At 38.3% G+C, this 27,874-nt stretch overlaps 2 protein-coding genes and 1 pseudogene across 3 annotated transcripts in view; 1 reads left to right on the top strand and 2 right to left on the bottom strand.

Moving 5' to 3' along the window:
* The window catches only part of chst8 (carbohydrate (N-acetylgalactosamine 4-0) sulfotransferase 8), a 178,322-nt gene extending 151,473 nt beyond the window's left edge, over window positions 1-26,849 (bottom strand). Inside the window, exon 1 of one of the 2 annotated variants that reach the window (XM_086258575.1) lies at window positions 26,162-26,849. The gene's annotated coding sequence lies outside the window, so the exon portion shown is untranslated. Of the gene's footprint in view, window positions 1-1,116; window positions 6,650-26,161 lie in introns of those variants that run through there. The other variant, XM_086258656.1, reaches the window with a different exon arrangement.
* On the top strand, window positions 4,410-5,357 carry LOC147338651 (uncharacterized; annotated as a pseudogene).
* LOC147338650 (uncharacterized) lies at window positions 8,796-10,328 on the bottom strand. The gene has a single exon (XM_086298421.1). The coding sequence runs from the start codon at window positions 9,896-9,898 to the stop codon at window positions 9,263-9,265; it is 636 nt and encodes a 211-aa protein (XP_086154547.1). The 5' UTR covers window positions 9,899-10,328; the 3' UTR covers window positions 8,796-9,262.
* Window positions 26,850-27,874: the final 1,025 nt, after the last annotated feature.

Here is a 27,874-nt window from a genome sequence, read left to right as displayed (position 1 = left end):
AAAGGGTTTTGATAGAAATGTGCTATTTTCAGTTGCTTTCATTATCTCAGTGAAGCAGATTACATGCTACTGTACTACTGTGTTAGAGAAAGTTGTTTTTAGCTACGTCAGAGTGTTAAATTGTTGTCTTGGTTGGTGAGAGAAGTTGTACACAACTGTAAAATGATTACCAAACAGGTAAAAAAAAAAAAAAAAATGTCTACATCTTTAATTGGCATCTTAATGTTGTTTTTGTATATTTTTCTCTTCTTCTTGTCTTCATTCTTTTTATGATTGGAAAATTTTTTTTTTCTTTTTTCATACACTTGCAATAAAAGATATGGAGTGACTGCTTTATAGAATTTTAGGACACGGTTATTAAACAAAGTTTGGAATTATATTTAATCAATTTAAGTGACTGAATTGAAATGCAGGACACTGCAATTAAATTAAGCACGAAGTAAAAATTAAAATAGGGATGCAAAAACAAGAAAACACAAGAGAAAAATGTTAACACTAACAAACAAAAGAAAAAAAAAGCAAAACAAACAACAAACCAGGACCATGACAGGGAGAGGTACCAAATCAACCAAGTTCTAACCAAAGCTAATTACCAACACCACTCCCTTAAATGACCATAAAAATAATAATAGTTTTTTTTAACAATTTTTAATTGTAATGTTGTAAAACTAAGTATCTAAAATAAACAACATAAAACAAAGCACAACCTTAATACAAAACACTGGCCGCATGTGTGCATATGCACAACTAGTTAATGTTGTGATCAAAGGCCAGATTTTAACTGAGATTGTAGCAAGTTTTAAAAAAATCCTGATTCTTCTTTAACAGACAGGTAGGGTTTTCTAAAAAATTATATTATGAGAGTGCAGTTTGTGCAAAGGAAGCCTTCAAATATCTGTCTCTGCAGATTTCTTCTTTTATACTTTTGGTATTGTGGCAGTACAGTTAGTAAAGTCTGGATATAAAGCAATTTTGCAGCACATGTCCAAATGATGCCCTAAGAATTAGTGATGGGTCAGTCGCAAACGAAACGGCTCTTAGAGCCGACTCTTTGAAGTGAACAACGCGAGCTGGCTCCTTATTGGGAGCCGTGTTTTTTTTTCTTCTTTCTCTCACCCTCTCTCTCGCACTTCTTTCCGCTTCACTCCGCAGTGAGCCTTGTGCTTGCGCTGAGCAGGGGGGGGGGAAGGGGCGGTAGTTACACTCGCAGTGGCACAGGAACAGAGTGGGAGGGAAAGAGAGAGAAAGAGAGCCAGGGACAACAAGAGACAACGTCATCACATTAGAAAGGTATAGTAATCATCCACAACTATTTTCAGTTGCGGATGATTAAGGATTCAGAACGTTTCTTCTTGCAGTGAATCCTATGTATTGCAATTCCAAGCAGGAAAATACTCTCCCAAAAAAATCATCCCAGGCCTATATGACAGAGAATGTGCATCTTCTTTTTTGTTTTGCATATTTTAATTTATATTTCATTGTGTTGTGGTTTGTAGTGTTTTGTGTAGTTTCACTTTAAATTTGTTTCAAAGGAAAAAGCTGAAAATTTAAATAGTTAAAAGTTGAAATGTAAATTGTTGGTTTTTGTATTTTATACTTTGTTTGTTACATTTTATGTGGAGTGAATAAATAAAAGTATATTTGCGGTGGCCCCAAGAGACAAAGCACGTACAAACGCCAAAACACGTACAAACTCTGAAGCACGTACAAACATATATAAATAAAACCATGGTTTTACATTAGTAATTTCTTTTGTGCATAATTTTATATTGTTGTTAATAATAAATTAATTAAAGCAACAAAACAACCTGAAGAGCCGGTTGGGAGCCGAAAGAGCCGGTTCTCTAAAAAGAGCCGGAATTCCCATCACTACTAAGAATCCAAATACTAAAAAGAAAAAAATTATTTAAATGTCAGATATAAACCATCTAGTTCAAAAGCTGTGGTTCTGGTCCAGGTTGATGTGGATTTTGCCTCTTACATTTTGTAATAAAGGAATCCAATTGCATGTATTTCATAAAACGGTGCATCTTCCAAGGCCCCTTTTGTTGCTCAGCAAAGAATAACAGATAAACATGAAAGCAATTAATACAGGGACATGCATTTGAATTGTCCTGTTATTATAGCATTATTGAATAATTTCACTGAGAGCTGAAAACATTGTTCACTAAAGAAACTACATGAAGGATAAATTTGTATCTACAGGATGTACGTGGTTGAGCTTTTTCTTGGTACCCATGGTGTCTTTTACATTTTGAAAGCTGCTCACTCTGTGCAGACACTTTGAAGTGGATGCTTTTTATCCAGGTAGACATACTTGTGCCAATTAAAGGCTAAACATGGTAAATGAGTAGCAACTGTGGCTCTAAGATCAGTAGGGAAGTAGTGGAGAAGGGATTAGACCTGCGGGTATACATCGGTATATATTGCATTGTAATTCATTTTAAAAAATCATTCTGTTACTCCAGCGTGTTCTTTATTGATGTATATTTGTTTATTATTGAGTTTATAATTGGAGGTGCAGTTGTGCTGGACTTTTTAGTGCAGTACTACTTGTCACACATTTTAATTAGTGAATTAGTGAAAAATATGTAAACTAAAAATAAGACTCAAAACATTGGAATTAATTGGTTAACATTTACATGAATGTTAGTCTTTAATTGTAACACTGGCTCCAGACAAGATAGAACTCTTAAGCAAGTGTTACTATGGTATAAAAAACACACGGTATTTAGATCCAGGACACCGTGCCCTTCTTGTTCTAGATGCCCTTTTCAGACTGAAATACCAAGGTAGCATTTTCAAACAGAGCATCACAGACATTGATCACTTGATGAGATACAATACAAACATGCAACAAGTGTAAAGAACATTACCACTATGTATTTATATTCTGCTCACACGTAGCTCTGGTGGCTTTCTTCCTCTTACATGGATTGCAGTGCTCATCATTCAGCACGTGCCCTTATTTAGACTTATCCTCTAAAAATATCATTGGACACTTAATTTCAGAGCTGAACTAGAACTGCTCTTAATACATGTCCACATCAATGCCTCATGTGCATCACACATGTGAGAAAGAAAATAGAGACAGAAAATAAATAACTCAAAAACAGCGGCTGCAATCTTGTATTGTACATGGAACTGGTACTGTATTAATAATTGAATTTACATGCAAAAGTTTTGAACTAACTGCTCTGCTCAGATACTGATTTATTTATTCATTAGATTTTTTTTGTTAAACAGGCTGACAAACTTGAAATTGATTTCTAAGCTGTTTCATATTTTGTTGTGACTTGTGGTTACACTGTTGGACAGCACTTCCTTTAATTTTGCAAACATTTCTATTAAATTTTAATCAGCTGTTTATCATTTTATTACTTTTATTTTAGATTATTATTGTTTCATTATTATTTTTTTCTGGCCTTTAATTTTATCTTAATTTTATTGGTTTGTTTTACTTATTTTGTTATTGTCAGAAAGCAGTGCTATTTTGTTGTATTCCATTTAAATAATAAAAACAGCATTTGTGGACATTTGTGTTGGTATAAACTTTCTTTTTTTTTTTTTTTTTTTTTAGAAATAATGTTTATTAGATAGCACGAATATAGTGGCTGCTTAATTTGGGGGTGGGGGAGAGGTAGCAACATGTCTTTTTCTAAACATGATGATCTTTGGTGTTGGCATTTTATAAACCTGTTTATCTGTATTGTAAGTGTATATTGACTGTGTGTTATGTAAGGCAAAAAAACAAAACTTTTAAGAAGAAATTCTTCACACTGAGAAGCATTGTGACTAACCTGAGCATCTGACGCGAAATGCATTTTCCAGGACTATTTTTATGAACTTTTTGCACAATGGTAATCAGTATAGAGATCAAAAGAAAAAAAAATCCTTGCGACAAAGGTTCCAGGCTGATTTTACAATCAAGATGCTACATTTACCCCATACATGTCGTAGCTAATGGACTGAAAGAACAATAGTCTTTAATAAACCTCAGTTAAATTTGGCAAACTCTCTCCTTTTGATTTGCATTTGATATTGTATAATTTCCCCATAGTCCCTTAGTCCTAAAAATTGGCAATCTACACCTTAGACACCTGGCTGGTGTGGTACATACCCTATCGGTCATGTTTTATTCAGCCATTTACAACATTTCCTGACTTGTGTTTATTCTTTCATTCTTCACTGTTCTATTATTGTCACAAAAAAAGAATAAATGTCTTTAGAAAAATTTCCCAGTGCTATATATATATATATATAATAAAATAAAACCAAACCAAAATATAAGTCCAGTCAGATGAAAACAAAGGGAGGGAAGGTAGTCAGAACTGAGGGGATCTAACTAAAAGAAGGCAACATTGCAGGCATAGAGGACAGTTACAAGTACCTGGGGATCCCGCAGGCAAATGGGAACCATGAACTGCTAGAAAAGCTGCAACCACCAAGTACCTGCAGAGGGTCAGGCAAGTCCTGAGGAGTCAGCTGAACGGTAAGAACAAGATCCGAGCTATCAACACTTATGCCCTGCCCGTGATCAGGTACCCTGCTGGAATAATAAGCTGGCCAAAGGAGGAGGTAGAAGCCACTGACATCAAGACAAGGAAGCTCCTGGCCATGCATGAAGGGTTTCACCCCGAGTCCAACACCCTGAGGCTGTATGCTAAGCAGAAGGAAGGAGGCTGGGGACTAGTGAGTGTCAACACCATGGTCCAGGATGAGGCAACAAACATCCACAAATACATCAGGAAGATGGCCCCAACTAGCGTGCTCAGTGAATTCCTCAGGCAGCAGAAACCCAAGAAAGAGGGGGAAGAGGAGGAGCCATCATGGAAGGACAGGCCCGTGCAGGGTATGTACCACCAGCAGATAGAGGAGGTTGCTGACATCCAGAAATCCTACCAGTGGCTGAACAAAGCTGGATTGAAAGACAGCACAGAGGCACTAATCATGGCAGCACAAGAACAAGCTCTGAGCACAGGATCCTTAGAGGCTGGGGTCTATCACACCAGGCAAGACCCCAGGTGCAGGGTGTGTAAAGAAGCCCCTGAGACAATCCAGCACATAACAGCAGGGTCCAAGATGCTTGCAGGCAGGGCATACATGGAACGCCATAACCAAGTGGCCGGCATAGTGTACAGAAACATCTGTGCCGAATATGGCATGGAAGTCCCTAGGTCAAAATGGGAGATGCCCCCAAGGGTACTGGAGAATAACCAAGCTAAGATCCTGTGGGACTTCCAGATACAGCCGGACAAAATGGTGGTGGCTAACCAATCATAGTAGTAGTAGTGGTAGACAAACAGAAGAAGGCGGTCGTAGAAATAGATGTAGTGGTTCTGAATGGTAAATGGTAAATGGCAGCAATATCATGAAGGAGGAACACGAGAAGCTTGAAAAATGCCAAGGGCTAAGAGAAGAGCTTGAGAAGATGAGGAGGGTGAAGGTAACAGTGGCCCCGGTGGTAATCGGAGCACTAGGTGTGGCGACTCTCAAGCTATGCGAGTGGCTCCAGCAGATCCCAGGAACAACATCGGAGATCACAGTCCTAGGAACAGGTAATGCATGTGTGTGTGTCACAGCTATTTTAAGCTGTTTTGTAGCCTGGGTTTACATTTTTTTAATGACTCTTTTTTAAACTGTTTTTTTTTCTATGCTAGACATATGAAAAGACCTGCAGATGATACATGCAGAACCAGGGCCGTCGCAAAGTGATGACTTTTCTTGTGCTGGGACAACATAGTGCTGGAGAGCTTAATAATGCACTGGTACTTAAGGGTAGTTGGTTTATATTGGCATGTCATGCGGGGGGCTCAAGTGACAATATTGCAGGGAGTATAGCAAATGGACTGGAATTAAGAAAGCAAAAATAATGAATGTCAAATTATTGAAGCTTTGGATTAAAACAGTAATGTTCCTCACTGCAGAAATTGGATATAGCATGTAAATCTGCCGAAAAATAAGAATTATGTGCATGCATAATGTTACAATTCTTAGTTGTGTAAATGAATGAATATAGAATTCTCTATATGTGTGGTTGCTAGACAGTATAAAACAACGTGAACCAATTTGAAAATGATCCCATTTTGTTGCATATAATCATAGTCATTACTGCTAGCAAGAGAAGATCTGGTGAAAAATTTGATTTGATGATTTCACAATTAGTAGAATTGAATTCAGACTAACAGCAGAAGCCATAGGTTCAGAAGAAGAAGGAGAAGAAGAGGAATCTGTTGACTGTCAGGCAAAGTTGTTTTGCCAGAAACACATTTCTATCACTTTAAGATTCTTTCTCTGGAAATTTTTGAAGAAGGGGAGTTTGTTTCCAGTGTTTAATTTTACTGGATAGAACCTAATTTGTCTCTAAAAGAACTGTGTTATGAATTTGTCTGCATAACACATTTAGATAGGACTAGATAGGTTATTAAGTATGGTTCACTTCTGCTTCTACTCGCAACTATGACTAGCCAATTTCCACATTTAAATACTTAAGTAAATATTTGCTTTGAGGAGAGACAAGTTTAGCTTCTAACTCAAGTACAGTAAGGGAGTAGCATGTCAATATTTCAGCTAATCACACACGTTTTGTTTCCCATAACCTTTTGGCAGCTGGATTTTATGTACATCTTGCACTGGTGTTCATGAATGCCTGCTGTAGTTCATTTGAGAAGTTTCAGAAAAGATTCTGATGTCTGTGCAAGCCGGGGGGGGGGGGGGGGGGGGGGGGGGGGGGTCTATGCTTAATCCTTTTTTAATTTAAAGTTTTGTTTTGTGGCCTTGTGGCCTTGTTTGGAGAAAAAAAAGCCAGGACAGTCAAATGTTCCAGAACATATTGCAAGTTTACTGTACATGTGTAGTTTCAGTTATTTCCTAAAACAAGTAAAGTATGACATTAAAAATGAAAACATCTCAATTGGATTTGATGTGAATCTATAATATTTCAAATGGTCAAATATACACAATGCCTTTTTTATTGACCTGTAGTAGCTAGAGGGAGTTAAAAGATTGCTGAATAAACCACTGAGGGAAAATCAATCAAATTTCTATTACACTGACTTGCCTTTTTATTCTTTCATGCTGACAGACACTACTTAAGACATAAAACAAGCTAATAGCTATTATGTTGCTATTACTGAATTCACCTGACCAGACTCATTAAGTGGGCTTGAGCTCTTCAAAGTGGTAGCAGCTGCTGTTGTTGTTGCTTTGATGCCAGTGGAGCTGGATTACTTCGCAGCAAGGTTATGAGCTGCAGTTAGTGGATGCAAAACTTCATACTGGACAGGAGTGATACACTCTGCCGTGTCTACTCCCAGCTGCCTTTCATTTGTTTTGGTTCAAAGTCAAATTTAAGTGATCTGTTGAACAGAAAGGCTACAACAATTCACACACATAGGAATTTCACTTTCCACAAGCAACACAACTAATTTGGACATCTGTTCCTACTACACTGTCGAATTTTGCATTCTATTCACCATGTCTCTGCCTGCAACACTGCTCGTTAGTTTTACCTGTCTATATCATGTCATATTTGATGACATGTAGCCTGATTGCTGTTTGTCTTGTCACTAACAATTAACTATTGCAATTTAAAGATGCACTCACAGAACTGACACCAAAACATTGATTTTCCTTTCTTTCACATCTTCATAGGAAAACATTTAACCAGTCTAGAGATTTAATAATTAAGTCAAAATAAACTAGAAGATTGGTGATGTAATAGGTAATGTGAATGACGTTTAATTTCATAATACTGGTAAGCAAGCACAAGTTGATCAACAAAGTGCATAGGCTACAATTACATGACAAAAGCTTGAAGCAAAATATTAGGGTGTGAGAGTGCATATTCAAAACAATAATGTTGTCTTTATAATTTATTTTAATCTCTTTCATGAGAAATCCTAGAATTCTGAGCTGTTGATAAGAGTAGTTGAAGTGGCAGTGGACTAAAGCAACATCTGGACACAGCAAATCTCCATCCATCCATCAATCCATCCGTCCATCCGTCCATCCAGGGAATGTGAGGCAACAGAAATCTCTTTATGGCAACCCATCAAATACATTGTATTAGAAATGCCAGCATCATGATAATGCTAGAGCAAAATTTAAGTAATCCTCAAAGTCAAGGGGAATCTTCTGTAGGGAGTCACAGTTGTCTGCACAAAATATGATATTAAGGCAACCAGTTTGACTAGTTTGGGATTAGACAGAGTAACAGATGTACAGGTCAAAAATAGACCTGAAAAACCCATTAGCCATTAGCTAGTTTGTTTGCAGGGGAAAGATGTGTTAGCTGGTAAAGTTTCACTTTAACTCCCTTGATAATTAAAATTCCTTCATTGCCTCTAGTTCTAATTGCCAAATTAAAATTCTCAAAGCGTTCCTACCCGAGGAACAACAGGTACTTTTTAAAAGCATAACTACTTTTTCCCCAATTACTCTGCTGGTTATAAAAGAGGAACCAAGTTGCCATTAAGAATCCAAAGCCAATCAATCAATCAATCAATCAATCAATCAATCAATCAATCAATCAATCAATCAATCAATCAATCAATCAATCAATCAAAGCTTTATTCACCACATGCAGGTTGCCCTGCAGTGTGGTGAATAACCCCCGACCTTACACACACAACACAGACATTACATGGGGATACAAGTCGGAGATCGGTAGCGTTACAGAAAAACACTGAAATGTACACTACAATGGGAAAGTACAAGAGGGAAAAAAGAGACCTCTACTCATGCTGTGATTCCATGGTAGCACAGCATGAGAACAGGAAACAAAAAAACTCCTCTGCACAAAAAGCACATAAATGTCCACAGCACAACATTGTAAAAGACATGACAAGCCACAGGATTGGGTGGGGGGTGAGGAGTAATCCGAAGCGAACACAGCAGCCGCCCTGCACAGCGCTACCATTCCAGTGCACATAGACCCGCCGTGTTCACCCACAGGAAACAAGCATCGGAGGCATTTGGAAAGGGAGGGGGATGAGTGTGTGCTTATCAGTGTAAGTGCATGTGTGTGCGTGTCCATAGTTCAGCTCAGACAGTGTCCTTCGCCCTGCCAGGCTAAGTAAACAGTCTACCAGCCAACCCAGGTGGCCTTGCATGGAATGGGAAGGAACAGACTCGACACAGTCGTTATCAGGGAGTTTTTGTTAGGCTCCAGCCTTGAGCCCACAGCTGGCGCCGAAGGGGTAGCCGCATCATAATGGTGATTTTTCTTTTACAAACAACCCATGAGAATTTCAAGCTGTTTTTAACACTCCGACACCGACACTGGTCTCTCAGTCTCCGGTTGGATAGCTGCGAGTTTCTCCATGATGTTATTTACCTTCAATTCTGTGGTCTTTTCAGTCTTTTGCTCACAGAGCAGATTCTGAGACCTCACAACCGCAGCCAACTGATCCGCAATGTAATCCAGCTTCCGCCCAGAGGTGTTGTTCCGAGTGGATTCTTCCCTGATGTAACCCAATATACGCTCAGAGGTGTTATTCTGAGCCTTCACTGCAGCCGTTAGCGCCTCCAAGCTCTTAACCATGCTGCATTCAGTGAGCCCTTTCTGAGAAGCTGCACCTCGTCCCATCGTTTCAATCCCAGCGGGCAGCCTTGGGGGGGTTTGAACAGCCGGTTCCGCTTTCTTAATTCTCCAATAAGCCAGGGCCAAGCCAGCTCCGATCAGCAAGAACCTTGTTATCATGGTTCCGAATAGGTAGATATCTTCAGCGTCCTCGATCGACAATCCCGCCAGGCACACAATCCTCCATGTCTGCCACCTGTCCATCGTGTATCCGGCAGGGAAAGTCCCTCCAGGGCACTCGGGCTCTCCCGAGCCCAGACTTCTCGTTGAGAAAAGGGTGTCAATAGCATTCAGAGACCAGTTGATCAAATCCATAATTCTGTTTAGGTTTTAGAAACAGACTGTGAGAGATTTTTCCAGGGAAGTGAAAAAAGCACGAGACAAGATAAGGACATAAGAAGCTAAGCAGGGAAGATAAGGGAGAGGAGAGGAGAAAAGTGCGACCGCCTTCGCTGAGAGCCAAATGAGATTCACTTTAGTTCACTTTATTACTTTATTACTATAAAGAAAAACTTCACAATTATAATTTACAACTGAGGAGTGCAAGGAGGTCCTACTTCTCTCACATCATCACCAAAAACAGTCATAATGCTCGGGTCTTATTTGCTACAGTTGAAAGGCTAACAAACCCTCCTGTGTCAGTGGCAGCTGAACTTCATTCGACCATGGCCTGCAATGACTTTGCCAAATTCTTCACAGACAAAATCCAAAAGATTAGACAAGCAATTGGTACATCAACAACAGATTCAGGATATGTACTGTGTCCACCGAAAAACTGTTTAAACACCATGAAACAGTTTTACCCTATTAACAGCAAAGACCTGGAGGACATCTTAGGTCAACTGAACTCCTCCTCTTGCAGTTTAGATGTCCTGCCAACAGGTTTTTTCAAAAAAGGTCTCAAAGACCTTGGAGTCAGACCTGTTACAGATCATCAACCTTTCTTTAATGTCAGGTGTGTTTCTAGAAGCACTAAAAACTGCTGTATTCAAACATATACTGAAAAAGTACAATCTTGACAAGACACAAATGAACAACTACAGGCCGATCTCAAATATCCCATTTTTAAGTAAGATAATTGAAAAAGCAGTTTCTCTACAGCTCAATTACTTCTTAACACAGAATAACTGCTATGATACCTTCCAGTCAGGTTTTAGACATAACCACAACACTGAAACTGCTCTGACCAAAGTGTTTAATGACATATGTCTGAATACAGACAGTGGAAAAATGTCAGTCTTAGTTTTACTGGATCTCAGTGCAGCATGCGATACAGCTGACCACAACATATTACTCAAACGACTGGAGAACTGAGCAGGTCTTTCAGGAACTGTACTAAACTGGTTCAAAACATACTTAGAAAACAGGAAATACTTTGAATCAATAGGCAACTTCACATCTGAGCAGACAAGTATCACATGTGGAGTTCCACAAGGTTCCATCTTGGGACCCCTTCTGTTTAACATTTACATGCTCCCACTGGCACAGATTATAAAGAACAACAAAATAAACTATCATAGCTATGCAGATGACACACAAATCATCTGAGATCGAGGCCCTTTACAGGCATTGAGGAAATTAATGACTGGTTGCGCCACAATTTTCTCCAGCTAAACAAAAACAAAACTGAAGTAATAGTCTTTGGAGCCAAAGAAAAATGATTACAGGTCACCAGAGAACTTCAATCTATACATTTGGGTGTAGTGATGGATGTAGACCTAAACTTAGAAAAACACATTAGGACAATAACAAAGTCAGTTTCCATTTTAAATCATGCTTTTTATTTGTTTTTGTTTTTTAATGTCTCTATAAAGCACTTTGAATCACCTTGCTGTTGAATTGTGCTATATAAATAAACTTCCCTTGCCTTGCCTTAACTAATTGAAATTATCCTCAGTGAAAAGAGGAGGAGTGCCTATGAATAGGTCCTACATTTCATTGTAAATTTCAGCTAATTACTTACCTGCTAAAATGTTTGGGAGACTGGGGTAAAACAGAGACAGAAAGAAAAAAAGTAGATACATGTTGTAATACTTGGTGTTGCAGGTTTTCATGCAAATTACATGTAATGATCAGCCGCTAGTGTCATGCAAACAAACTACCTGTTACATGTTTGGAATATTTGGGAACAGTTTGTCAGAAGCAGCAAGGCCAGTTATATGTAACACTATGACAGAAGTAAGGAGTAAGTATGGCACACACTAATATACAACTAATATATGGCAGTGTGTTCATCAATTTGTGTTTCTAAAATCAGTTTAGGTGGGAACAAAAATGCAATTGTTAGCAGAATGTGATAAAAACCTGTGTGACAGGAAACGTTTCCAAACTAGTCTGACTAGTGTGCATGTTTTCATTTTTACACCTACACAAGTAGAACTGCAAAGTAGGGTTTGCAGTTAGTCCCTGTCATAAGCAACAGAAGAAAAAAAAAGACCCAAAAGCAGACCCTGGAGACAAGATAAAGCAGAAATGGATGCACTACACAGCAAACAGAGATAAGACACTAACACACTTAACTTGACACAGAAGAACACAAGGGTAAATAACACAAGTCTATACAAAATAAACCCTAAGTAAAATAGTAATGGGAATAAACAGGAACAGAAAAAAAAACTAAGACAAGGATGCGATGCAAAAACATACTAAGAAGCAAACAGAAGATCTGATAACAAATAAGAATATAATACCCCAAAAATGCAAAAGTCTGGATTTTGGGTTTTTGACCATGACAGTGCTTGTATTAATCCACTGTACCTGTCACAATGATAGATATCAAGAGCAAACTCGATTGCTGCCAGCTCACTCCACTGTTTTAACATGTCTTTTGGCACATATCTGACTACATATTATTTTAATGTTAGGAAAGCCACATCAGCATATTTCTTTTTTTGATCTCCTAATGTATTCTAACTTTTTCATTAAGTAGGAGTAAGCTGTTGAGGAACAGTTCCTGTATTTTACTATAAAGTTCAGCTAATTAGAAATGTCCCTGCTAAAATGTTTGGATGACAAAACAGCAGAGATTTAACACACAAAAAAACATGCAAAATACTTGGGGTTGAAGCTTTATGTGCAAAATGCACATCTACATTTTCTCAACTTAACTATTTACAATAGTGATTAAAAAAAAAGTCAGCTACTAGACCTATGCAAATAAACTACCTGTTATGTATTTAGAATGTTCTGGAACTTTTGTCAAAAGCAGCAAGCTCAGTTATGTCTCTGTAGTATAACAGAAGGAAATACTTTCCACACTGTATTTGAATAGAAACTAAGGAGACGTTTATCAGCAACACACACACACTTTTCAGTGTGTGTGTGTGTGTGTGTGTGTGTGTGTGTGTGTGTGTGTGTGTGTGTGTGTGTGTTTGTTAACTAAATAATGTGGCAGGGAACAAAAAGTAGACATATGTTCATTATTTGGGTGTTGTTTTTTGTATTGATTAAAAATGCCTTTTTTTTTTTGCTTATTTGCTTTGTGAAATCTGCCAGTTTTATTGGGTGAAGGAATGCTTACTTAAAGCACAGCCTGTCTCAGTCAACTATACGAGGCTGCAGATGTTCTCTCTGAGAGCTGTTACACCTCTGCCATTGTGGGCATAGGTTCAGAAAGCATTACTTATTCCCTTTCTGTGACCAAACCTTTCCAACTGCATCAAGAACTCAAACCCACACCTACTTGATCACAAACTTGATTTTGTTACCTGCCTGTTTGTTTCATATTCTCTATGATACTGCTCATGTTTGAACCTCTGACCCAATGAAAACAGGCTGCAGGCTTAGTATTGCCTTCCTGGTGATGTGTCTTAACTTACCACATGTTGGTAGATGCACATCTGTGGCCGTCAAATTCACATTCAGTATATTATGTTATACTTTATGCTTACTGCATACTGTATACTGGCCGTTTATTGATTTAGCAGAATTCTGATAAAACAGAAAGAAGAAGAAGAAGACTATATTAAGTCCAAAGAGCTTTGAACAGGATTGCTTTATGGTCAGAGGAGGATATTTACACTAAAGCCTTCCACGAAAAGCATGATTTAATTCAAAAAGGGAAATCACAATACCCTGGAACAGTGCGGTCATATACTAATAACAGCAGTCTCTCAAAAAGAGTTCTGGTTTCCTGTGAAGTCTCATTTTGTAATGACACCCCCACTTCAGTTGTTTTCTTGACATACCAGTGCAAAAAAACTCTCCCTTCTTGTTTAATGAAAAATAAATTAATAAATAATTTTTTGAAAAGTTATTTTCACAAGGCCTTAAATTAAACGGCCTACTACTTTTAAATGACCAACTTAAAATACATTAAGAGATCAATAAAAAAGGGGAAAAAAGAAAAATGCTGATGTTAATTTTGCTCCGTAAAGGAGGTTATGACAGGGACCAGTATCACTTGTGTAGGTGTGATATATGGTTTTGACAAAATGAAAGCATGCACACTAGTCAGACTGGTTTGGAGACTTTCTGTCAAACTGCCTTTTATTAGATTCTGTCATCATGAGTCCCTGTAAAGATAACAATTTTTTCCCAGCGTAAACTAATGTTAGTAACACACATTAATGAACATGCTGCCATATATTAGTGGGCATGACTTGATGATAATTTAAAATGAGTTCTTTGCTAAGAACTGAACAATGTTCATTCCTTGAGATGGAGGCGGGGTGGTTATGTGTGAATGATGATAGGTCAGTGTTAAGTGACCTATGAATCCTTGTTCCAACCATTACAGGACTGAAAATGAGTGAAAAAACAGTTAATGTTGACCTAGACCTAGAGAAAGCCTGGAAAAGTATTGCTGAAGACCACTTTAAAAATTACCAGGACCACTGGCTTCTTATGAACAAAAAACAAAATATAAAGAAATAAGAGATGGTTCTGCATTCTTGCACAATACTGTAGTTTGAAAAGATTTCTTCATTGGATTAGATTAAAATGAAGGAAAAAAGGAATGTTTGCTGAAATAGTTTTAGCGATCTGAAAAAAAAAAAAGAAAAAGAAAAGATCAACTGCTCAAATTCACTCTAGATTTGGATCAATCTATTTTGCAAGCTATCAAAACAATCTGAAACTATACATCAACGTTTTTGCAGTGAAAGCACCACCTCTTGGTGACACACTGTAACTGAATAAAATGGTGGATTCATAGTGAAAGAAACTCATGATTTCCTTCCATCACAAGGTACAGTGAGTTTACTTGATGAGCATTTCACCAAGTGTACGACTTGTGTATGTTTATTGAGAAACCTGACTTCAGACACAAGTCAAAACTCTGTGTCTCTGCAGTACAATGTATACTTAAACTTAATATATAACAAATAACAATAACAAATATATACAGCCTGATTCGAGTTTAACTATTTTACAGGAAATATTAAATGGTAATACAGAATGACTTTGAATGTGATTTCTTGGCCAACCTTGTTCCCTGGAGTGTCATTTGTAGCACCTGCTATAATTCCAGGCTTAAATAGCCTATGTGCAGTCACCTCAGATCCGATTAGGAACTGATTAATAGGAGTAGAATGGGAATGTAAATTTTTAATGACCCCATAAATTAATCTTTATTTGTATGAAACAGCGAAGACAAGGGTTAACTTTAGTTTTTTAAAAGACATCCACACTGAGCTTATAGTCAGACACTATTGCTTGAATGCTTAATCTTAAATATTAATAGGAGCCCCTCTTTAAAATTTAATGCAAAGCAGTTATGTTGAGGCAATAATACTCCACTACTTAATGTGCTACCCAGCAAGTGTATATAAAAAAAGACAACAGTTTAATTTTACTAAATAAGTTCATTAAGAAACAACATGGCTGAAAGCTAATGACTCATACCCAAATTTAATCCAATTTATCTGTTAGCCATAATACTTCAGAATTAGAGCACTCCAACTGTACACCCATACAAAACGTGAGCTTAAAGTCTTTTTCATTTTAAAATTGTTGGAAGAAATCACATATAAAAACAACGTGGCCACAAATCCTGCAAATAATCCTGCCTACAGCTGGTTGATTCTGCCTACATTTGTCGTATGGCAAAAAGCTATTTGAATTTAGCATTGCATATTTCCTCAGATTCTAAGGCCAGTTTTTAAGTACTTTTACTTTGTCAGGACTCCAAGTCATAATTATTTACATGCCAATTATACAAGAGAGCAAAACATGCAGTTTTTGTTGAGCTAAAGAACTCCTTTAAACCACTTCATAAAGTCACTCACTTGCCATAACTTTTCATTAAGTCAAAGAGGGAGCTGACAGACAATCATGTGCAGCTACAGTGTAATGAACTCTGTGTCTCTCCTTTTTATTAAAGTTTTCCTAAGGAGCTCTTTTTCAGGTATTAAGGAGGTGAATTCTTTTAGTTTTTAACCTTTCAAGACTGACGTAATTCTTAATGTCTTGTGTATTTTGCTCAAAGTAAATACACTGCTTCTTTGAAGGCATGTAGCATATGCAGCTGAATAAAAGCTGTGATTTAAAGCACAGCAGCCCTGTGGCAATAACTAGTGTGATTTGATGCTGCACATCAATGATGTGTATAATATTAGCATTGGTAAGTGCCAATATAGTCTTCGAGAAAATCTTCCAGGCCACTATCAAGCAGTTTTCACTGGTATTTTTCTATTTTGCATTTATAATACTGTTGCTATTACTAGAGGCCCTCCTTTTTGAATTTTTATGCAGAAGCAACAAGTTAATACAGTTGGGAGCATATTTTGCACACATAAAAAATGCACTTTATATAACTGACATTTTCTAGCTAAGTAAGAGATGATACTGGTTAAATAAAAGGTATCATCAGCTGATCCAGAAAATGACTCATTTCTAAAGCTAGTCAGTCTGTTTTAAACCCTATTTAAGATAATATTAGGGGAATATTCCAGACCATGTCCACAAACTGGGTGGATATTTTTTTATATAATGCTAGTTAGCTGTCTCAACCTATGGTTGCTGGAATAGGCTCCAACACCCCCTTGACCCTGATGGGGATAAGTGGAAGAGAATGAATGAATAGCTAGCTAATAAAATAGCTAGTTTAATTTCAGTTTCATCTAAAAAAAATTTTAAGATGCTTAGTATTTGGCCCTAGCTAAAATTTTACCATTGTTTGAAATTGTCGTAATAAAAAGCCAGATAAAAGATGAGCATTTATACCCATATGCATTTGTACCTAAAAAATCTGCCTTTAGAGAACACAGTCTTCCAAGAATAGGACACTAAAGGCTTTCTGGTCAAAATACAACCTTAAACAATTTAAAAAAAAAACACACGACTTATGTTGTGAAATTTTAATATAGGCAAATATCTTTTCCTAATATATGACATCACAATGTTGAAATTGTTTAGCTGCAATGATGGTTGGGGCAGTATAATATTATATGATAATATTTATATTATAATTAAGTAACATCACCAACAAAACAATATCAGATAGTCTTTGTGGCAAATTGTCTGGCCTCCAGTATCTCTTTCAATTATCTTGAATGTTAGTGTCAGTCATGTATGAGACTTGCTCATTGAACCATATGATGACGACAGTGATGATTCTGACTGTATGGAACTTTTCAGGACAGAGTTTCAGGACTGAGGCTGTTGTGCTTTAGAATAAACAGTAAGTGAAGCTGGTAATGGATGTTAAATTTTACCCTTTAGCAGTTTTACGTACCATCCACAGCGAATACTGCTGATTTCAGTGCTAGAACACTTTTCTGCCTAGTTTTGATTCAGCTGCTACACACTGAGAATTGTGACTACTTGTGGCTACATGGGATTATGGAAGATCAAAGTGTCTGGTTTGAGTAAGGTGGCCAGCTGGAAACATCACAGAGACTTTCTGTACTTGCTTGAAACCTCTGCCCTGGTCAATATATACTCATCCCACGCCACAACCACACCCCAACCCAAAAAATCCTTTAATCTTCAGTCACCAATTTTACAGCCTTCCTCTGAGCAGATGATTGGAAATGGACACTGATGTGATTTCACTGGCAAGGAAATCAGGTAAGTGCATTCATTAGTCATATGAGGCATCCTGCAGGGTCAAAGAGGGCAGAGAGTGTGGGTAATTAAATGTGGTAAATGAAAGTCTAATTGAATGAGCGACCCTTTGCCTGTGGTTCTTGTTTAATCATATGGAGAGAAAAAATAACAAAAATGGGATTCATTTTCTTTTATGAGGGTGGATGTAATTATGGCAGTGCAGGAATTAATCACTTAACAATAAACATTAAATAACAATCAAGGTAGATGTGTTTGTATTGACTCAATTAAAGCAGGAATTCAAGGACTGAATAATAAACAGTTCAATGTAAATGAAACTCTAAAACACCAGATAATATCTGACAATAGAAGGATTTACCTCTAACAAATAATATTAAAATGCATTGTGTCAACAGTGAATTTGTAGCAAATGCACCCTAAAAATGATGGCCTTGTCCATTCATTAAAGTAATATAACACTGCCATGCTGTATTGACTAATTTGGTAATAATTCTTGAGAGGATGTAGGGAACTTTTTCCTTTTCCTTTTTGATGATTGATATTCTGCTAAATCTCAACAAAACTAAATCTCACATAACACAGCCACCATATGGTCTATTGTAGGATCATCGTGTGATGAACAATGTACATAATTAATCACTAAGCTACTAAGAAATGTGGTCTAAATAGAAAATATAAAGTGAACTGCACTTATATACTGTACCTTATAAAAAGCCATCTGATCACAAACAATCAATCCGTATACATTATTTAAAAATTACACCGGATTTTTACGTAATTCAAAGGAATATCTTTCAGACAACTTAACAAAGTCTGGTTACATTGAAATGATTGCTATTGTTGCCCTATGAATACAATATTTCAAAAAGAGCTGTGTGAAGTAGGTGCTGATTAAAGGGATTTGAATTGTATTTAAGACATTGTGAATAGTGAAAGAATGTTATGGGAGGCTGATGAAATGATTTAATGCATTTAATCAGCACACTATTGATAATTTACAAAGTCTTTCCTTGCATGGACCTGCAGCTTATTTTTATATACTTTTTATAAGCAATTCCAAAACTTTTCACAATCTAAATTATATAGAAGTTCTTTAACTTTTAATCACTGATTTCAATTCTTTTTAATCGAACTACGTAACAAATGAAGGCTTGAATGCGTTGTCAAGTCTTAAATGAAGTTCTTGGAGAGTAAGATTTGTGGAATTAACTCAAGCTGCAAAACTCTGGCCTGAGCTGCAACCTGGTTCCAGAAGGGTTAACATCTTAGGTGCCCTGTGGTGTGGTGAGGTGCTGGCAGCAAGTATGGCCATGTCCTTCCATGGACTTCCAGGCACCATGCTGTCTTTGACCTCAAAGAGCAACTGCCTCGATATCAGCCACTGAAACAGTAACCTTGTCAGCCCAGGACAAGAAGCTGCTTCTAACCCCTGGGGTTCTATGAGTTAATCCACGTCCTCCAAACTTTTACAGAAAACCCCAGATGAAACTGCTTCTCCTCAACTGTTTTTTTCTGCTCCAAGATAAACGAGCACTGTCACTTCTCTGCACATAGTGTGGTAGCAACAAGGGCAGTGACTCTCAGAGAAATACTGAGATCATAAGCCAACCCCTGAGCATCCCTGCCCCCAAATAATATTCTGTTTTCAATTCATCAGCCTGTCTTCTTTATGGATTTGATTTCCAGGTGACAGGTATTTGTGCACTTATAACGTGGAACATAACGGCCTTCACCGATACTCCCTAATCAAGATTTAGAACCTTTTTTCATGTTCTTCACTAAAATGCTTGAGCAATTACTATATTGTATTTAAGACATCCAGAAAGACAAGAAATCAGTGATTTACCAGTAGTCACAGGACTGCATGGTGTAATTAGATCTCTGCTGCTTTTATTGTGGTTTCAATCATTGCCCAAGGATAAACCATTTATAGACCTAACCCTTTTCAAAATGATACCTTAAATTTAATGACACTTGTAAAAAAAAGATCGCACTGGATTCAGTGGAAAATCCCTGATTGCAGATGCACTGTTAAGTGTCCCCATCAACAACTATTGATTAAGGTATTTTATCTATAACTGCAGAGGAGTCACAGGCCTGATGATCCCCTCCGCTTACACTGAGTGCTACAGTACAAACAGCAGTGAGATAGTGGCCATAGGAGGATAGGATCATTCTGCTGATTGGATTTACAATGACAAACATGTTTCTCATTTGATTTTCTCTGGGCTGCTTGCCATCCGTTGCTTGATAGACGTGCTCTGTATCTGTGTACGTGCTTCTGTTATTGTTCAGAGATATTCGAGTTGGCATAAATGTTCTCTCTCACACACACACACACACACTTTTCTCACTCTCTGTTTCATCTGTCCCTCACTTTCCCTCCTGCATCTCACATAACAAGATGAACATTTTCACTTTCTCTCCTTACTCAGAATCCTCTCCATGCCACCTCCCCCTAATCCTTTCATGGAAGTGACTCACATTACAGCATTCTTCAGTTTAATGCACTTTAATAGCATTAATATCTGCTTTTGCCTCTTCAGCTGCAATAAACACCCCTTACATCTTAAGAAAGCAGCTTAAGAGCAATTGACATGGCTAGTGTACCAAAACAGAAACGTACCTCGGGTGAAAAGCAGAATAACTCATTGTTAAAGAGTAATCTGCTTTTTTTAAATGCATTGGCACTGGCTCCGCACAGCGTGGCACATAGTGTACTGTAAACAGACACTGAGGGAGCTTAGACAGCCTGCTCCCTGTAGTCCTTCCTACTCACTCTCACAGTGTGGAGGAGGCCTGCAGATACGGGAAGAACAAGCGTCCCTGCCACCTTCTGTGCCACCCATGTTGCTGCTGCAGTGACAGCCAAGGTCAGCTCAGGAATGACAGAGGCCTCCTGCACGGAGATAAGACTCTCACAAACATCTGAACCACAGTGCCACTCTTCGAAGGAAAGCGAATCCTGCACTTGAATTATTCATATGGGTCTCCCTCACCCTAAATAACAGCCGGCAAGCATTGTTTGACATCCCGAATGAATAATTAAGGGCTGACCTTTTGTTCCCATTAGAGGTGATAGGTTGATAGTACCATACTTTGCGGGTAAGGCTGTTAGATGATGTGAAAGTGCTGTGTGCAAGAACTATGAATTCTTTGTATGAAAATGAGTCAATAAGCATAAGCAGTGATGCTAAGAAAGTGACACATCACATCTCTGTGGAATGCACTGATGTACAAAGACATAGATACAATCTCTGCTGATTGTTTCTATAAAGCATAGCCTGAAGTCAGTCTTTGCCATTGCTTTCATGTTCTCATAAGAATTGTGCCATAGTTTGTCCCTAACATATCAAAAGAATTTTCATGATGCCATCCTAGACCTTATAATCAGCTCTACGAATCAGAAATTACACATTAACAGAAAATCAATCCCAGTTTGGCTTGCTTGCAGTGACTGATGGTCTATTTCCCAATTTTGTATCTCAAAGAGGTCATGAATCATAAATCCTGACCACAACCCAGTCTATAAAGTAGAGTCAAAATGTTTGAAGTGGAATGCTTGAAGAAAAGCTAACATAGCATGGCTAATACTCTTTGGAAGCATCTGAATTGTCATTTAATGCAAAGAGTTGGTAAAGTGAATGAGAATGTCACTTTTGTGACATTCTCATTCATCTTGCTTTTATATTTTATTTTGTTTGATTAAACATGTGTCAGGATTTATTTTGATTAAAAAAAAAGGTTTTGACAACTTGATATAAATTTTATTGGGAAGAGCATGAGATATATGGGGTGGCTCAGCTGGTAGAGCAGGTCACTTACTAATTGAAGGGCTGGTTGTTCAAGCTCCCTGTGCTCCACTCCGAATGACAAATATTTCTGGCCAAGATACTAACCCCAAGTTGCCCGTATGAATGTGTGCGAATGTTAGAGAGAAAGAGCATACAAAAAAAGGTGCTTGTGTGAATGAGGCAAGTTGTGTAAAGCGCTTTGAGTGCTCAGATAGAGTAGAAAAGCGCTATGAACCATTTGCCATCTGAGTCTCATCTGCTCCACTCTGTGTCTGTGAGGAGGGGCACACACAGTGACACAAACACACACACAGCAGAATAAGTGAGGAGAGGAACAAAATTTCCCACTTAGATCAAATAAAGAGTGAAAAATAAATTAGGTGTATCATACATACAGCTATTTTTTTCATAAAGAGTTTGTGGCCTCAATAACTATTTAATAATTTTCAGTTTTGTAAATTTGTATATCCAATTTTTCCCAACTATATTTAATTCAAATCTGAAATTGTCTTAAAAGTAAGAGAGTAATGTCCATCTCAGGACTAAAACTTATCTTTTCAACGCTGGTATCACAATCATGGAACAGGGATAAAAGCTATATGATATGCAGGCTGTAATCAGTTGAGCCATATTATCCAATGCCTGCCACTAAATCTTTTTCTTCTTGTTGACTGAGCATTTATACACTGTGTTGTCCTTCCTTCAGCCCAAAGATGAAATAATTGGGAGAATTTAACACATCCCATCCATTATTTTTAAGAAAGCATTTAGAGCACACTAATGAGCCACACTGCTGCACTGGATGGCACCTCCGTCTGGTAAGGAAGGGACAGACTTATGAAACTGGCTGTTATGCTATATTTGTATTATTTTCATGTTTGGCAATACATCTTCAACAATAATGTCAGTGAGTGAACACAATGTGCAAACATATTGATTAAATCCTTCTTCAGGGTGTGATACAGACTCACAGCGTGCCTGGGTATTGAGAGGGGAGACAAATGATTGGTTTTGACATTTTCATGTTTTTATTTTTTATTTTTTTGCAAAAGTGAGAAATATGGAATAAAGGAAGAATAATAGAAGATTGAGCAAAGCCCCTTTATTTGTTTCTTATATAGAACTTTTTGCACACAATGCTTCTTTTACTGAACTGGGCTGAAGGAACGGATTTCGGTTCCTTCACAGTGTAAAGAAGAAAACCAGAGCTGCAGTAGAGCCGCAGTGACACACTCAAGGAGAGAGCGACTCAGAGGCGAGCACAGATTCCTAGTTTAAGAAGTGAGAGAGAGACTGGGTGCTGTAGACAGACCATATTTATAGCCAGGGATAGGAATAATTCATTGTGATCAAAGTGCAGATCATGCTCCATTCCATCACGGAGCAGATGTGGCAGAATAAAAAGAGCATGCTTTCTCTCCATCTGCTCTCTAGCGGCTTCCCAAATGGAAACAGTGAGGCAAAGTTATCTCTGTGAAGCCGTTGTGTGTTTGTCGTCATGTGCTCTGTGCGCATTCTCAGGTGGCTTTTACTTCAGAAGGAGAATGTGTTACATCAAAGATGTAAAATGTGCTGAAAAAAGGATTTAAAAAAAAAAGCCTGACACATGCAACAGATCTTCTCCATCATAGTGGGGCGTGAATATCAGATTATGACCTTTGAGAAAGAGGTCATCTGCCTGGAGCCTTTTGCCATAAAGCATATACTCAGAGAACACTGAAAGTCACATTGCTGCTGAACGAGTGTGTGAAAAATGGTAAAACGCAGAGTCAGAGGTTAGAGCTGGCTGAATGAAATGCTGAGATACTTTTTTCCAATTGAGGTAAAATTCCATTTTACTTGTTTTTCCACGCAGCCTTCATACACCTCTTAGTATCATCAGTGAATACTAGCATCAGTATTAACCCTCTCAGGCTCAAATTAAACTTTTTGTTGCTAATTCACAACCAAGACCTGCAGTGGTACTTCTGAGTAAAAAAAAATCATAAAATATGTATGTGGGGTAATCAGGTTGTTAGTTTTTAACTGTTGCAAATCGGCAATGCCTGCCTCGAGAGGGTTAAGACCACCCATGTACAACACTCTCCTCGCAAATACAAAAGCAAGCATCCAATCAAACCAGTGTTTCTCTCACCCTTCATACTCTCATTTTCCAAGGGACACACGTGTTCCTTTTTCTTCCTCTTATTTTGTTTTTGTCTTTTTTTTACTGAGTAATGCTTTCTCTGCAATCATACACAAGCACAAAGATACACACATGCCTGCTTCTTCCAGTTTCATTTTCTCTCCCTCCCACACACCGACACATACACACAAGTGCCTGTTTCTTTTTTCTTTCATTTTCTGTCTCCAACCCTTTCTGCTTCTGTCCCTTCAACACTCTCACTCACACACAGACACACACACACAGCTAGAGAAATACACAGTTGCATACATACACTAGCACCAGCACACAGACATGCAAGCTCCTTCATCTTCTCTTTCATTTCTTCTTCCACCCACACTTTTCCTATCACTACTTCCATGCATGCGAGCACACACAGAGGCGCCTGTACCATTTGCTCTCAGTTTCTCTCTCTCGCTCTCTCTCACTCACCCTTTCTCTCCCAAACCACTCCTTCAATACACACACACCCTCACATACTGTATATCCCTCTTTCTTTCTATCGTTTACTGTTTCTCTCATCCCGTCTGCCTCCCACAATCACGTACACACACCACCGGCAGTCCAGCTTCCCGTACACCCAGCTGGGCTTGGACAGCACTCTTCCTCTGGCCTCTCTTGGCCATCTGGAGTGCAATGTCCCTGCTCTGCTGGTCCTCTGCCAGCCACTGAGCCTCCCAGGATGAACGCAGCACCTTCAAGCACAATTTGTACGCGTCAAAGCTCTGCTGTGTGTCCAGTGACCCAGCTGAGTGAAGTCATTGAGTCTTGCATTTCCCACCTCAAAAGAGACTCATTCTGCTTTGATGACACCTGCACTCCCAATCTCTCTCGATGGAAGACGGCACAGTAATTGATTAAAGCTGCTGAGCAACCTTACTGGCAATTACAACTCTGTTTATTATCTTGTGGAGGGTCTGAATCTTTGCATGAAGAATGAATAACAAATTCTGACACAGAGGTCAAGTACTTCATTCAGCCTTGCAGGTACAAATACACCTGCCTTCTGCTCAGATTGTAAAGACATGTTAGAGTTAGGGAGAGAGGATAACAGCTCTTCTAGTAAAAATATACAAATAATAACAAACTATCTATTAAAGAGCCACAGAACACAAAAAAGCTGTGTGTGTAAATTTTTAGCTAGCCATCCAGTTTTGAAAGCTTATCAGCCATAGCTTTAAGTTCTGAGTAGTCTCCTTCAACACTGCAAAAAGTCCTCTGACTTTGTAGGATATTGACTTAGCGTCTCAAATACAAGAACGTGCCTTTGAAATTAAGGCGTGCCTTTTGAAATTAATCACAACTTAGGTTTTTCCACCTCAAAGAGGCTTTGTTCTGCTTTGATGACACCCACGCTCCTTCTCAGTCCAACAAGGTACTTGATTAAAGCAAGTAAGTCACAGCTCTTGCAATTATAACTCTCTACAAGCTCTTTCAGATGTTAAACTTTTAACTGACCACATGGTTTGAACATGCAGTCTCTTATACAATCAGTTTACAACATTTTATTGGTCTGATATGATATTGTTTATTCAGATTTCTTTGGACAGTGCACTGGAAACATCAAGCATTTGAAAGCCACCACAAACCTTAAAGTTATGTTAGGGATGATTATGTTAGAACAATCTCTTTTGTGCTATAAAAGTGACATAACCCAAAAATACAGCCCTGAAGCCAGTTAGCGAGCAGCGGCTATTTTTATGGTCTAGTGAACACACCAATCTTAATGTGACACTTGAACAACAGCACACAATCTTTTTTCACTTGTTTCTATTTCCTGGTTATAGTCCAGCCACATTTTAACGTGATATAACAAAGGTAATCTACTCATAATAGTGGTATGAATTTCTAAACCTCAACACAACTTTTAAAGTTTTCCCTTACAAACACTGAATGTGAATTGAGTTTTGAGGCACATAGTCATGGTATGAAACAAACAAACAAACAACAACTACAACTACTGTACAGGTACCAGCAGCAAAATGAAAGACCAGCACAAACTCCTGCTGTTCCAACAGAAAGCGCCATTACTAAGTACAATGTTTCCCATGCTGCAGTGGTAAAGTATATGCTGTGTTTTCTCACTCTAATAATACATGTTTCAAAGAAGGAGTGATGTGTGAAAATGTCTGACAGCACAGAAAACTAAGTGCACAAGCAGTTATAAAGCTATGTTTTCATCATTTTTAAACACTTTCTGAAGTAAGTAAACTCTCTAGTGCACTTTAACCTAAGGGTAAATTAACGCAATATAGAAAACGAAGTCCCTCGAGCTTTTAAAACAACAATAAGGGGGAAAGAATTTAAATCAGATTAAATTTAGAAAGTGTCTAATACTGACAAGCATAAAGGACAGACAAACTGCAATACGTTTCCACAGCTGGAGAATGTAAGCTAAACAATCTAAAGACGCATTGATTATGAAACTTTGTTGCTATGGTAAAATCGGACCAAACTTTAAAATAAAACGTACGCATCAGAAACTCGGGGCAACAGATAAAGACGCGATTAAAAAAACGGACGCTGGTTCATGTGTGGCCGTGATACAGACATAAATGAAAACAGCGTATCTTCATTACATTGTAAGGCACTGTACATCACTGCACTTACCTTGCCACGGCTCCTCAATACAATGAAGCTCAGAAGCAGGTGACGAAGTGAGAGGTTCCTCCTCTTGTTCACTAGTTGATCAGCCAAGTCTCTGTTTCAGCACCACGGAAAGCGCGTCCGCCTCTTTGGGGAAATGATGCAAGTTTACGGTTAATGCCGTGAAAGCATTGAATGTGCACACTGAACACGTCTCCTTCAAGTTTGATGCCACCTCGTCGACTCTTTTGCTGGAGCAAACATCACTCTCCTTGCCTGACGCTTTTAGGATGAGTATGGCCAATCATAATGCATCTCATTCTTCACTCTCACATCTTTGCGCATCCCCAAAGAGTCTCCAAGGACCGGTTCTCTGTCTGCCTCTGGGCGGGCACAGCTGCGGTAACGGTGATTTTAAGAGGGGCTTCTCCTGCTAGTGCAGCACATCTTCATTTGCGGTCTTCTCTTTGTCTTCACGGCGATGATACTGATAAAGATGGGGCTGCAAATTTTCACGCGCGCATCGTCTGGTAACGGGAGCGGAGCGGAGGGAGCCGGGAGCAGGAGGAGTGTCTCTGACGATCCGAGTTCATTAAAGACTCTTCTAATATGGATGAGCTACGCGTCTCATCGTTATTATTACCCTTCTTTTCTTACCAAGGGATGGGAACATGGCGCTGAAACTGTAAACTGTACGATATGAGCTGCGATAGTAAATGCGACTCGGCTACAGTAGAGGCGGCATAGAGTTTGATTCTCCTTTATCAGAGATACGAGACTGAGCTATATTAATTTATTGAAGTCCAGGATTATTGATACTCATTCTTTATTAAGAAATCATTAACAATAATGCAGTAAAAGTGCCACGTTGTCAATTTGTGTATGAGTTTGTTTGTGTCTGAGAATGACTTTCTGACTTTCAGATTACGGATTAGTGATAACGTTTAACTGAGGACACAGTCTGGATTTTTTCCTTCTAAATCCTGCGTTTTCTAGACAAATAGGCCTAACATGACTGCTGTTTTCACTGCTGGGGAAAAGTTATTGACATGACCCAAAACAAAAAAAAGATACAAACAATAAAAACAAGAGAAAAACTGTGTTTTTTTGTGAGAATTAGTTATTTTATAAGTATATGGTTGTCTATGCCACTTAATTAAGTCACTGATATAGCCTTTTCCAGAAATAATCCTGTTGTTGGCTGACATTAAAATATCTTTTGGTGGTCTTCCTGCTCAGTGTACAGTTGACTGATTTTAGGTCCCGTTAGTCTTTTCATTGTGAGAAGATCAAGGTGCCACTTCAACAAGTTGGCATACTAAATTAAGCTAGTTTAAAATATCACAGCCCCCAGCCAGTGCGCATTCATCAGCCTCAAAAAAGCACACACGGTAAGCTATTTAATCTTGCACTGATTTGAACTAAAAGATTTTGCCCAGTCATTTTCTCTGAGAAAAAAAGGATTCATAGTTGGAAAAAATAGAGCTTTAATGAAAAGAAAAAAAGCCCCGTGGGATGGATATCAAAAGCCAGTGGATGTGCATAATTTATCTCAGACTATTTCATAAAGCCCCGCAGAAGGGATTTTTAACCTGGTTTTTTTTTTACTATTATGAAAAAACCCTTCTAATATTAGCACTGCTCACTTAGCTCTACTGAGGCAGAATGTTTTCGAGTTTTGTTTCCTAAATGACAGCCATGTGAAAACCTCATTTCACAATCCTTTGAAAATCTATG

The sequence above is a fragment of the Aulonocara sp. 'chitande type north' Nkhata Bay genome, linkage group LG1, assembly GCF_057382095.1.
Source record: "Aulonocara sp. 'chitande type north' Nkhata Bay isolate Kocher_YH1m ecotype deep benthic linkage group LG1, A_spYH_male_GT1.1, whole genome shotgun sequence".
Taxonomy (NCBI): Eukaryota; Metazoa; Chordata; class Actinopteri; order Cichliformes; family Cichlidae; genus Aulonocara; species Aulonocara sp. 'chitande type north' Nkhata Bay.
The sequence above is the reverse complement of the archived record's forward strand: the minus strand, read 5'-3'. Positions and strand labels throughout refer to the sequence as shown.

Bases quoted from the DNA above. Each gene is read 5' to 3' on its own strand.
- LOC147338650 (XM_086298421.1), bottom strand. From the start codon at position 9,898: ATGGATTTGATCAACTGGTCTCTGAATGCTATTGACACCCTTTTCTCA.